Source organism: Oreochromis aureus, linkage group 19, assembly GCF_013358895.1.
Source record: "Oreochromis aureus strain Israel breed Guangdong linkage group 19, ZZ_aureus, whole genome shotgun sequence".
NCBI classification, from domain to species: domain Eukaryota; kingdom Metazoa; phylum Chordata; class Actinopteri; order Cichliformes; family Cichlidae; genus Oreochromis; species Oreochromis aureus.
This window is the reverse complement of record NC_052960.1, coordinates 1,159,809-1,170,243: the sequence shown is the minus strand read 5'-3', so window position 1 is coordinate 1,170,243 and position 10,435 is coordinate 1,159,809. Positions and strand designations below refer to the sequence as shown.

General features: G+C 49.4%; 1 protein-coding gene across 3 annotated transcripts; it reads right to left on the bottom strand.

Moving 5' to 3' along the window:
• Positions 1-484: 484 nt before the first annotated feature.
• dglucy (D-glutamate cyclase) lies at positions 485-9,360 on the bottom strand. 3 transcript variants are annotated; one of them, XM_031749687.2, is made up of 15 exons: positions 9,192-9,360; positions 8,014-8,099; positions 6,775-6,928; positions 6,103-6,189; positions 5,655-5,808; positions 5,038-5,188; positions 4,536-4,658; positions 4,240-4,461; positions 3,560-3,677; positions 3,229-3,371; positions 3,015-3,114; positions 2,407-2,555; positions 2,180-2,299; positions 1,597-1,757; positions 485-1,421 (listed from the first exon to the last, which is right to left on the bottom strand). In XM_031749687.2, exons 2-15 carry the CDS (start codon positions 8,087-8,089, stop codon positions 1,263-1,265), a joined length of 1,917 nt encoding a protein of 638 aa, XP_031605547.1. In that variant the 5' UTR covers positions 8,090-8,099; positions 9,192-9,360; the 3' UTR covers positions 485-1,262. The 3 variants fall into 3 exon arrangements, with proteins under 3 accessions (XP_031605547.1, XP_039459530.1, XP_039459529.1); XM_039603596.1 differs by lacking the exons at positions 8,014-8,099; positions 9,192-9,360 and adding an exon at positions 7,657-7,999; XM_039603595.1 differs by lacking the exons at positions 8,014-8,099; positions 9,192-9,360 and having other exon boundaries at positions 6,775-7,650.
• Positions 9,361-10,435: the final 1,075 nt, after the last annotated feature.

Genomic DNA, 10,435 nt, shown 5'->3' with positions numbered 1-10,435 from the left:
TCACGTTTAGTCCTGAGTGGACCTGCAGCACGGTTCAGTCTAATTAGTGGCATGTCTGAGTAAAAGAAGCTGCAGGATGGAGGTGTGATGGTGTTTGGATCATTACAGCGCTGACACAGACAACTGGCTGCTCCGCCCGTCTCCACCCCCTTTGAGAAAACCTTCTCATTGGCTGCCCCTCACAAACAGCAGGTATGTAGATGTCAGCATGTCTGCTCTCTGGGGCGTCATACGTGTCCCTCCGTTGGATAAGTAGAACATCAAACAAAAAAGCTTTACTTTCAATTAAAATTAAATCTCTTCATCGAGTATCAGAGAATAAGAAACATGGTCTCAGCGTCGCTCTGTTTCCAGTTTAGCATGTTAATAACAGCCAGAAAAGACTGACTCAGTGTTTTTAAGGCTGATGGAGCTCCTGTAAGTTTGGACAAACTCCAACCTGCAAATCATCCAAGAAAGAATCAAAAAAGGTAAAAGAAAGCTGTTTAACGCAGATCATTGATTTCTTTTATTCACATCTCATTTCTACAAAACATATAAATCATCTTCAGCTCATTTACTGATAAACAAACAGAGAGAGAACGATTTAACCCTGCAGTTCCTCCAGCGTCCAGCAGAGGCAGCAGTGAGTCGGTCCCATAGACTCCCAGGTAAAATGAAACCTGCTCGCAGCCTGTTTGGTCTCTAGAGATAATTTTCTCCCTCGTAACACCAGATTAACTCGTATTAACTCATAATTATTATTATTATCATTATTAAGGTTTAAAATTTGCATTAATGGGGGCGTGGCCTCTTTGACTGACAGGTGAGACACATTTCAGCTGCTTCCCGCAGCTCTGCACCTGGAGGTGGACGTCCTTCCATCTGCAGGAGCACAAACAGTTAACGTGGCCTGAGGCGCTTCCAGAACAAACTGATTTGTGGTGCGGAGCCTTTCACAGCCTCGACCCAAACATGTTCCCTCATCATCCTCATCAACGATGATGAGTGCTGCGATCTGTACATCTGCTCAGACGGTACAAGCAGCCATGCATCTCACAGACTATTTTTACCCCAACGGAAGAATTAAGCTGTGATTGGTTCATTACAGTGCAGAGCTGGACACCGGGGGGTGGGGGGGTCACTCTGCTTTGTGAGCATTTAAAGGCAGGCTGAGCGGTTACCAGGCAGCGGCTAAGGCACCCTCACACTCCTCTCCTCCTTCCTCTGTGTTTCCCTGCATCAGGATTGGGATCACATCAGGGAATAATAAAGAGTTCAGATTAAAATGCGCCGCGCCCTCCTCGTGTCACTTCCAGCAGTCTGGTGATCATGTCAGAGTGGGTGGGGTGAAAGGTCAGGCCATCCACCTCCATGGCCAGGTGACCAGTTTTCCCACTTCGGATCCCAAACTGGACCAGAGTGGAGAGGAAGGACTCCTCCTGGGTTTAGGGAGAGAGGGAGATGAGATCGGCCGCCAGCATTAACTACAGTTTATTTAATCAAGTCACGTTAGCTTCACGTTAGCTTCACGCTGTGAACATTTACAGGCACAGAGGCTCCAGATGAGACTGTGGGGGGACATTTGGTGCTTTTTAATGAGCATTTGTGTGTTACCTTTTCCACAGACGGCAGGTTAGTGGTCCAGTCCTGCAGCTGCTCCGTGGAGGTCACAGGTTCCAGTCCCAGCCCCTTCCTCAGGTAGCGCAGGTGTGCCGGGCAGGTGTGGAGCAGGTAGAGCCCGCAGGCCACAGCGTAGCCTCCCCAGTTAGACACGCCTGCAGGAGCACGGAAGGAGGTCAGAGAAGATGGAGCACAGGGTAAGTTCAAACTGACCTGCAGCTCACACCAGCTGATCGCTCAGCCTGCATACACCTGCTGCTGGCTCCGCCCTCCTCTGCTGTTACTGAAGCTGCTGTCTGTCAGTGTTTGGACAGCAGCGCTGTGACCAACTGTCCAAACCTTCTACCTTCTTTTGCTGATGCAGCTTTCATAGCTGCTCTTCAAAGAGGAAGAAAAGCTGAAACGGTCACAGCAGCTCAGTGTTGGTGCAGGAAGTCACACCAGGTTAAGATGGCAGACGAGGTCACAGCGAGCTAACTGATGTTCTGCTTCTACCTGCTCATTTACAGCATCCATCAGTGCTGCTACAGTGAGCAGCATGATGCTGCGACAGCTGCTGTGTTCGCAGAGGCCGTACCTGCGGTGACGGCGTGGTCTGCAGGAACCTCACAGGCGATCAGACCGCCTTTGGGCATCAGGCTCTGCACCTTCTCCTTCACCTTCCCCATCCCCAGCTCGTTCCCACCATCACCGATTCCTGCACACACAGACACACACATCATTCAGTCTTCTGTAAGGCTGAGTCGTGATTGGCTGCTGGTTTTATCACAGAGTGTAATGATCAGATGGTGGGGGGGTTCCCGCCTGTGGTGCCGATTCCAGGTATGTGCTTGGCAGCGATGAACAGGTCGTCCACGGGATCCACCAGGTGTTTGATGTTCACTGCTCTCATGTTGTAGTAGTTCCCATCTGCGGCGCGTCCGCTGCGCTCTATCGCCACCAGGTGGTCGAATCTGGTAACGAGTATCAGTGTCACATTAGAACCTGCAGCCGTACCTGTGCAGGTGTGAATAACGGGGCTGTATGCATGAGACAGTTAAAGAACACAGTCTGTGCTCGTTTCCTGTTGTTTGGGCTCACGTGTGATCTGATGATTCCATAACAAACCTGCAGATTCTTCTTTCTATCATCGTAATGTTACACGTGTCCTTTTGCTTTAGTCACAGCAGCACTCGTGCTGCACACACTGCATGTCGTTATTTTAAGGGCTCACGGGGTTTGAAGTCAGGTGACTCGTCACATGACAGTCCTCACGTGTGTTTGGACTCGCTGCAGAGGGTGGAGCAGGTCTGTGAAGGACAGCTGCTGATCTCTGACTGCGACTAGTAAACTGGACTTTTTCCCATCATGCACAGCTCAGCTGGACCAACAAATCCAGCCTATCTATGAAGGTGCCTCACACGCCAGCTCACCTGGGCTTGTTAGGGTCTCCATGGTGACACAGGAAGTGCCGCGCAGCATCTGGACCGCCGTCTTCAAATGTGACCAATGGGATAGCAGCCTTCAGGACTCCTGAGGGTGACATCACAGCAGTTTCTTGCACTTTATTTTGAAAGTCACGTTTTATTTTCTCATTCTGAACATTTCTAAATTAAATTAATCCCAGAGCAGAATTAAAACTCTCACCTGTCCTCACTGCTTCATCGATGATGGCGCGGTTCATCTCAAGCGCCCGGCGATCCGTCACCATGGTCACCTGTTTCCCCAGAGACAGCAGCATGGTTGCCATGGCAATTGCTCCTGGTGGGCCGTCGGTTTCATCGGGAGGGCTGAAGAGGAGACGCAAACGCTGAGAATCACCTGTGTTACTCGTGACCTCTCCCCCATCACAGACTGTAAACAAATGATGGAGGCAGCTTCTGACGCCGCCGCCATCATTTGTTTACAGTCTGATATAATCCGATGTTGAACTTCCTGGTCACACAGAACCAGGAAGCAGCACTCTGTGTGTGTGTACCTGTGCATGTAGTGTGTTGGGAAGCCCGTTGTTATGGCAACAGAGGAGGAATGGGATAGAGCCAGACAGGAGCGCAGGAGTTCATCCTGAACGAATAAAGCTCTGATCCCTCGCTCACCTGCAGACGCACAGACACAAACGTTCAAACAAAGAAGAAAAGGAAGCGGCGACGCGACAGGCGCTGCTCAGACGGGCAGGTAGGAGGACGACCACATGAAACTCCCGAGGAGCTCTGGCTGCAGGTGAAAGGACAACTAAAGTTCAGTCTGCAGGTAAACTGGCAGAAAAAACCCCAGAACTGTCCCTTCATCAGGACCTGTCAAACACACGCAGCAGGGTTTAGCCCAACAGCAATGATAAATCCGCCTATTTTAGCCTCTGTGATGCACAATAATAAAAAGCAGCACCACCCGTATGACAGTACAGGAGCTTCATATGTCTGTGCGCGCGGCCGTGGACGCCATGCACAGGTGTAACTGGGTTCTTTAAAGTAAGGACTTTAATGAACCCACAGCTGGTTTTTCATCCTGACTGTGTTGCTCTGTTTGTTTTTCCTGCAGAATAAACTTTAGTCATGGATTCACCTGAAGCACCTGAGGAGCTTCATCAGGCTCTACCTGCTCCATCAGATCTAATCAGCTCAGTTATTCGCTCCTAAAAAAGCATCCTGGACCTTCTACCTGGATCTTCTCCGATCATCACCTCAAGCTGTCTGATCTTCGCCACCGTCCCCTGAGAAACCAGGCTGTACAGCAAGGGATTCTGGGACACCTGGAAGCACAGGGGGGTCAGCTCAGGATGGGGTTTGGCCTCAGTGGGCGGAGTTATGGTGGAGGTAGGTGAGTCAGGAATGTCGGTGAGGAACATGCAGCCGGGCGAGTGGCTGAAGGCCAGTGGAGGCTCTGAAAGACACAAACTGTTCAGGTCCTCTGCAGGCTGTGATGTAAGCACAGTATCAGCCAATCAGAGTGCTCACTGCTGCTGAGGATCGCCTCGATCGCAGTCACGCCACACGCCCAAAAGACTGTGACATCACCAGGCTGCAGCTCCACCGCATCACCATAATCCGGCCTGGACAGGTCCTGGATGCCGAGGAGAGCTACATGCACACACACACACACACACACAAACACAAACACACACACACACACACACTGTATATAAAAGATGGCCATAGTCATCTTGACACCACATTGAAGCCTCATCATCTGAGTTTTGTTCAGATTAGCTGAGGTGAAGCTAGCAGACAGCTAGCAGCTACAGCCACCTGTGTCACCATCCACCTGTCAGTCACAGAGGCCACGCCCCTAATAATGCAGAGTAAACTGTTGTTCTGAAAAGACCACAGAGGCCAAACAGTTTGTGTATCATCCTGTAAACATGTTTTTTCTGCTGTAAGGTTTTAACATGAGGACTGACTCACTGCTGCCTCTGCTGGCTGTTAGAGGGGCTGCAGGTGTGTGTGTGTGTGTGTGTACCTGGATCTCCTATGTGTACAGGAGCTCCATGTGCCAGTGGGTTGAGATGAGTGACCTTCACTGCTGCATCCAACAGAGCGGCTGGGACGGGACGCATCGTGACCACCAGAGGGCAGCTGAACGCTCCTGCAGGAACACAGGGAACTGCAGTCTGCACACACACACACACACACACACACACACACACACTGATGAGCTGGTGGAGAAGCGTGACGCCTCTCTGCTCTTTGAAAAGCTAAATGTGCACTGTCACATGACCCCGCTCTACGCTCCTGCAGAGTTTCATCAGAGTTCATTGAGAATTTCCGAGCTCGTGTTTACCGACAGAATGACACAAACGCTGCCAAACACACGCTGCTGATGGGCGTGACTACTCCCACTTCACTTCTACCCCTCGGACACTTCACGAGTGTGTCACAGTGAACGTGAAATAATTCAGGAAGTCGACTGGACCTGAGAGCATAAATGAATACTGAGAAAACACGACTGGTCATAAAATCACTGATGATGATCCAACCAAAACATCTGCTCGACTGACTGATCCTTTCACTGCACCCACAGTGCTCCAGCCTGAGCTGCACAGCACACTGTCAGCGACCCAGCGCGGCCCAGCGTACCCTGTACATGCTGACGTTCTTGCCCTGCTCCACGTTCCTGACGGGGACTCCGGCTTCTTTCAGTCGGCCCTCAAAGCCAAAGCTGCAGCCCAGATAGAAACACACCATGTCTGACCACGACCCGGGACGCTCCGCCTGCTGCCCGGGTGGAGACCTGCGAGGCAGAGGGAGGTTGATCACTGACTATTATGCTACAGGAACCAACAGGTGAGGCAGGAAGCAGCAGCTTGTGTTTGTGCTTTAATGTCAAGTTTTCAGTGAAAGCAGCACAGAGGAGCTGGTGTAGAGTAATTCCTGGGACACAAGCTAAAAGCACGTTAGATTTCAGGAGAGATCCTGCCGGAGATGTCGGTATGCTTTAACCAGAGCCCATTTCAACAGTAAGTTATTATCAGGACGCAGTCACGGCTGAGGCTCAATGATTACCCCGACTCATGTTTAACATTACCTGTGTGCGTCACTGTACGTCTGCAGGCTGGAGACGGTTTTCACCAGCCGACCATCCTCATACACACAGTACTGCGAGATGTCCGTCCTACAGGAAACACAACCAGGAAACACTCGATCAGGAAAAATAAAACAGACACAGTCGGAAAGCTCCGCCCTTCGTTGGAGTCAGACGGGTATAGGGCAGAAAAATAAGAACACCGTGAGCCCTCGGGCTTCTGGTCGATGCACCCGTGGTGTCACAGCACCTGCCGGCCCGGCTACAGGCGGCGTGACAACAAAACCCCGTCTTCTCAGGCTGAGGGGTGTCCCAAACAAACATCCACCAAACCGTCTGTCTGGTCTGGCGTCTGTCTCTTCGTGCTCGCTCCTCTCAGTTTGCAGAACAGAAGTTCAATCATTTCATCACATCACGTAGTTTCAGGATCAAACACCTTCTTCTTTGTTCCAGCTTTTCTGAATCATATTCAAAATGAGCAGATTTTATAATGTGATGTGCTGAAATGTGATGTGCTTGTTATCTGAATAGACTCTCGCCTCACAGGTGACCACGCCAAAGGTTACTGAGAGTCAGCAGGAGCTTTGTGCTGCATGGAGAACGATTTAAAATCATCGGCTCACAGAACCAAACGTAAACCTTCTGCAGCACGTCTGAGCGGACAGGAAGTCCTACCTGATGTCAGCGTGCTGAGCCAGAGGCGGACTGGAAGTCTCTCCTGACTGGCTGCGATAAAGGAGCGGCAGGGGGGCGGGGTTACTGCGACAGAAGGCATGGAAGTCGTCGGCGAGCTGGTTTGGCAGGACGACCACATTAGCCTGCTGGTATCCTGAAACACACACACACACACACACAGATGATACAATAGAGAGAAACCAAGAAGCCCTGACCCTCCGGGCAGCTCTGCAGGATGACATCATCCTTTTCAAGCACTTCCAGAGCTCGTGGTCACCGCTGAGGGCGGGAACCAGTACGTCGACACCTCCACCCTCGCTCTCAGCTCCATCTGCACCACACCGCTCCAGCCTCCACACCAACCTGTCCATCAATCTGCTCAAACTCGTCAACATGACCCCGAAGACACCTGATCGTCTCCGCTGGAGGCAGAAACTCCTCGCCAACCCGGAGCAAGCACTCCACGCTTTTTCAGACTCGGAGCAGCCGTTTCTCATTCCTGCTGCTTCACCCTCGGCTGAAAAGCAGCCCAGAGGAAGCTGGAGGCTGCCAGTGAGCGAAGCCAGAAGGACCACATCATCTGCAAAAGGCAAAGATCCCGAGGACCCCAAACCCTCCACCGCCTGGCTGAGTCCAGCATCCACCTGACCTGATACCCCATACACCCCCCAGACACTCCGGGAGACACGTCCACAACACTCATGGATACTAACTGAGGATGACTCGAGAGTATACATGTTTACTGGTAGAACAAGCTAACATTCTTACTGGACGCTAACTCGCTAAAGCAGCTCCTTTACCAAACCAACAAATCAGCAGAAATTTCACCTCTAAGCCGTCCCGAGTCTGTCCTAAGCCTGTCCAGTTCAGATGATCTCTTACCGTTGGCTAATCCTGTTGTGGTCTTTATTCTGGGGTCTTTCTGCCGGATTAACAGCCTCAGATTAGCAGGACTCAGATTATTTAAATGTTCCGACTTCATCATCTCACACACAAACATGTCAGTGAGCTGCTTCCTGTTTACCTGTCACTGTCACGGAGCAGGAGGTGAAAGACCCGAGAGAACAATGAGCTGCTCTTATCTGCTTCACCACAGTTAATGTTTGAGCGGGCAGCAGGCGATGAAGTTAATCTTTGAACCCCACTCACTCTTTCTCCTTCCCTCACTGCTCTCCTCCATCAGTGTTTTCTTTTGTGTGTGTGTGTGTGTGTGTGTGTGTGTGTGTGTGTGTGTATCACCTGTGTCCATGGCAGAGGTACCGATACCCCTGAGGTATCTGATGGCGCATCGAGCAGCTCTCACTGCAGACAGCATGCTTCTTCACCTAAACGTTAAAAAATGTAATGAGTAAACTGAGGAATAGGCGAGCTGTCTGATTGGTTAATTCACTGGTGAACAGCCAATGAAATATAATCTGTGGCAACACTTTGTGATCTTAGATTCAGACGCTTATTTATGTGAAACTTCCTAAACTGTCAGAACAGCAGAACATTGGTGTAAATGAAGCTGAGAGCAGGGATCGAACACCTGCCAGGTGAGGATTCATCAGGGTAACCCGCTCTGCTCGCTCCCACTCATCTCCAACCATCACAGCAGGTCTCACTGCCACCTTTAAACCTGTTACTCATACTGTTCTCCTTCTCGTCTCCTCCCTGCCTGCACTCACCTCCTTGCAGATGCTCCTACCCGATGCCACCTGTCCATCACCACTGCAAACAGGAAGTGGCTCAGAGACCACCTGACAGTAAAGTTCAGGCTACACTGATCCGATACTTTGCACAAAAACATAATGTGTTTGGAAAATCAAAACTATTATATATCAAATTATACCTTCATGATGAATACAAGACATCACACTGTTATTCCTCTTGTTTAATCATGAAGAATTATCTTACAAGGAAAAACAAAATCTGAAAAGTCAATACTCACAAGTTGAAATCTTCAGTTAACACTGAAAAATAATTTTACAGCTGAGAAACGTTTTATTAATACCCCAGGAAGGGGTCAGGGTCCAGGAAGGGGTCAGGGTCCAGGGTCCAGGAAGGCTGGACGCTTTCAGTGGGAGAAACGTTTCGTCATCATCAGGTTTCGACTTTATAAACAGAACTTCTGCTCAATGGCTGACACTCGCACCCCTGACTCACAATGGGCTGTGAGGTCAGTTTATGATCAATGATATGCAAACTGTGATTGATCATTGATCGGCTATGACAGTGATCAATGATCTTTGATCTGTTTATAAGGTTGGAAACCTGCAGTCAACTGAGACTGAAGAAGTTAGCTGGACGAGTTTCTCGCACTGTACACTACATTAAAAATAGAAACCTCTATTTTAATATGAAAATCTCCTCTCGGAGGGACCAGAGCCGTTAAGCTAACGGTCCTAAAGTCCCTCCGACAGTGTGATTAAACTCACGGTGTGACGGGTTATCCGCGGAGTGTCGGGCTCGGTGATGACAGCTCCACAGGCTAACAGCTGCTAGCAGCTAACAACTGCTAACAGCTAAGTCCAGGGGCTGCAGCCTTCCAGGGCCCATTACATCACAGCGAGGCGACGAAGGTTACTCCAGTGCGTCCTCAGTTTCCCGGATTTGAAGGACGTGTCGAGTGGGTCCTTCGTGGCCCACCGTATCCCAGCATTCATAGCGTGGCGGTGGAGAAATTTTCGAAAAAATGGCGGGCGGCCGAAGAGGAAAGTTTTGAACGTAAGTACTGAGTTTTATGTCTTTTATTTATGCAGCGATACAAATGTTCCAATAACGAAGAACACGAAAACATGACTGTCACGTGACATTAGTGATGTCAGGTTCATGTTCTACTTGGTTTTAAAGCTTTTACTTTGAAATACACGCCGTTCAATAGTCGACCTTAATCTTACAGAGAATGCGATGATTTTATGGATAATTAAAGTCAGTCATATATCCACAAACACAACAAGCTGAAAGTCAGTGATGCTGCTCGGTTTGCAGGCCTGAATATGACGGCACAAGCAGGATTCACTGCACTGTTAATGTTAGCTATGTTATATTGCTGCCTCTGTTCGGTGGTGTCGAGCCAAACGGACTTTAACGTGTGTTTGAACGAGCTGACGGTTCACTCGTTAAGCTGAAAGAAAGATGCTTTAATCACAGGAGTCACACATGTGTCCACTGGACCATCTGGGAACTCTTCTTGTTTAGCACTCGTAATAACACAAACACTAAATCCTCCTTCTCTTGTGCTGTTTTGTAGCAGTGTGTACACCTGAGACTGTCACCTGTCTGTCTGTCCTGCACTCTCTCTCTGTTTCTTTCTCTCTGATTGTGGAATAAAAGTATGAACATGTATTTATAAGTTACACTTGTGTTTGAATCCTGCAGCTTATCACACATTTGATTTCCATGTGTGACAACTGCAAGTGTCCAGAGTGAGGACAGACTGAGGGACCCACTGCTGCACATCATCTGTGAGGCTTTGCACCCCTGATGATCCACCAGGACAAACTCAGCAGTGTGTGAGGAAGAGGAGGAGGAAGAGCCAGCACCCAATGTACCTGAAAATAAATGTCCATGTTTTTTTCCACAGTATTGGATTAGTGCTGTATTGGTTGCATCATAATGATTATATGCTTTATATATTCTGAGGAAAGTTGATCCATAGTGTTACATCATAAGGATGTTC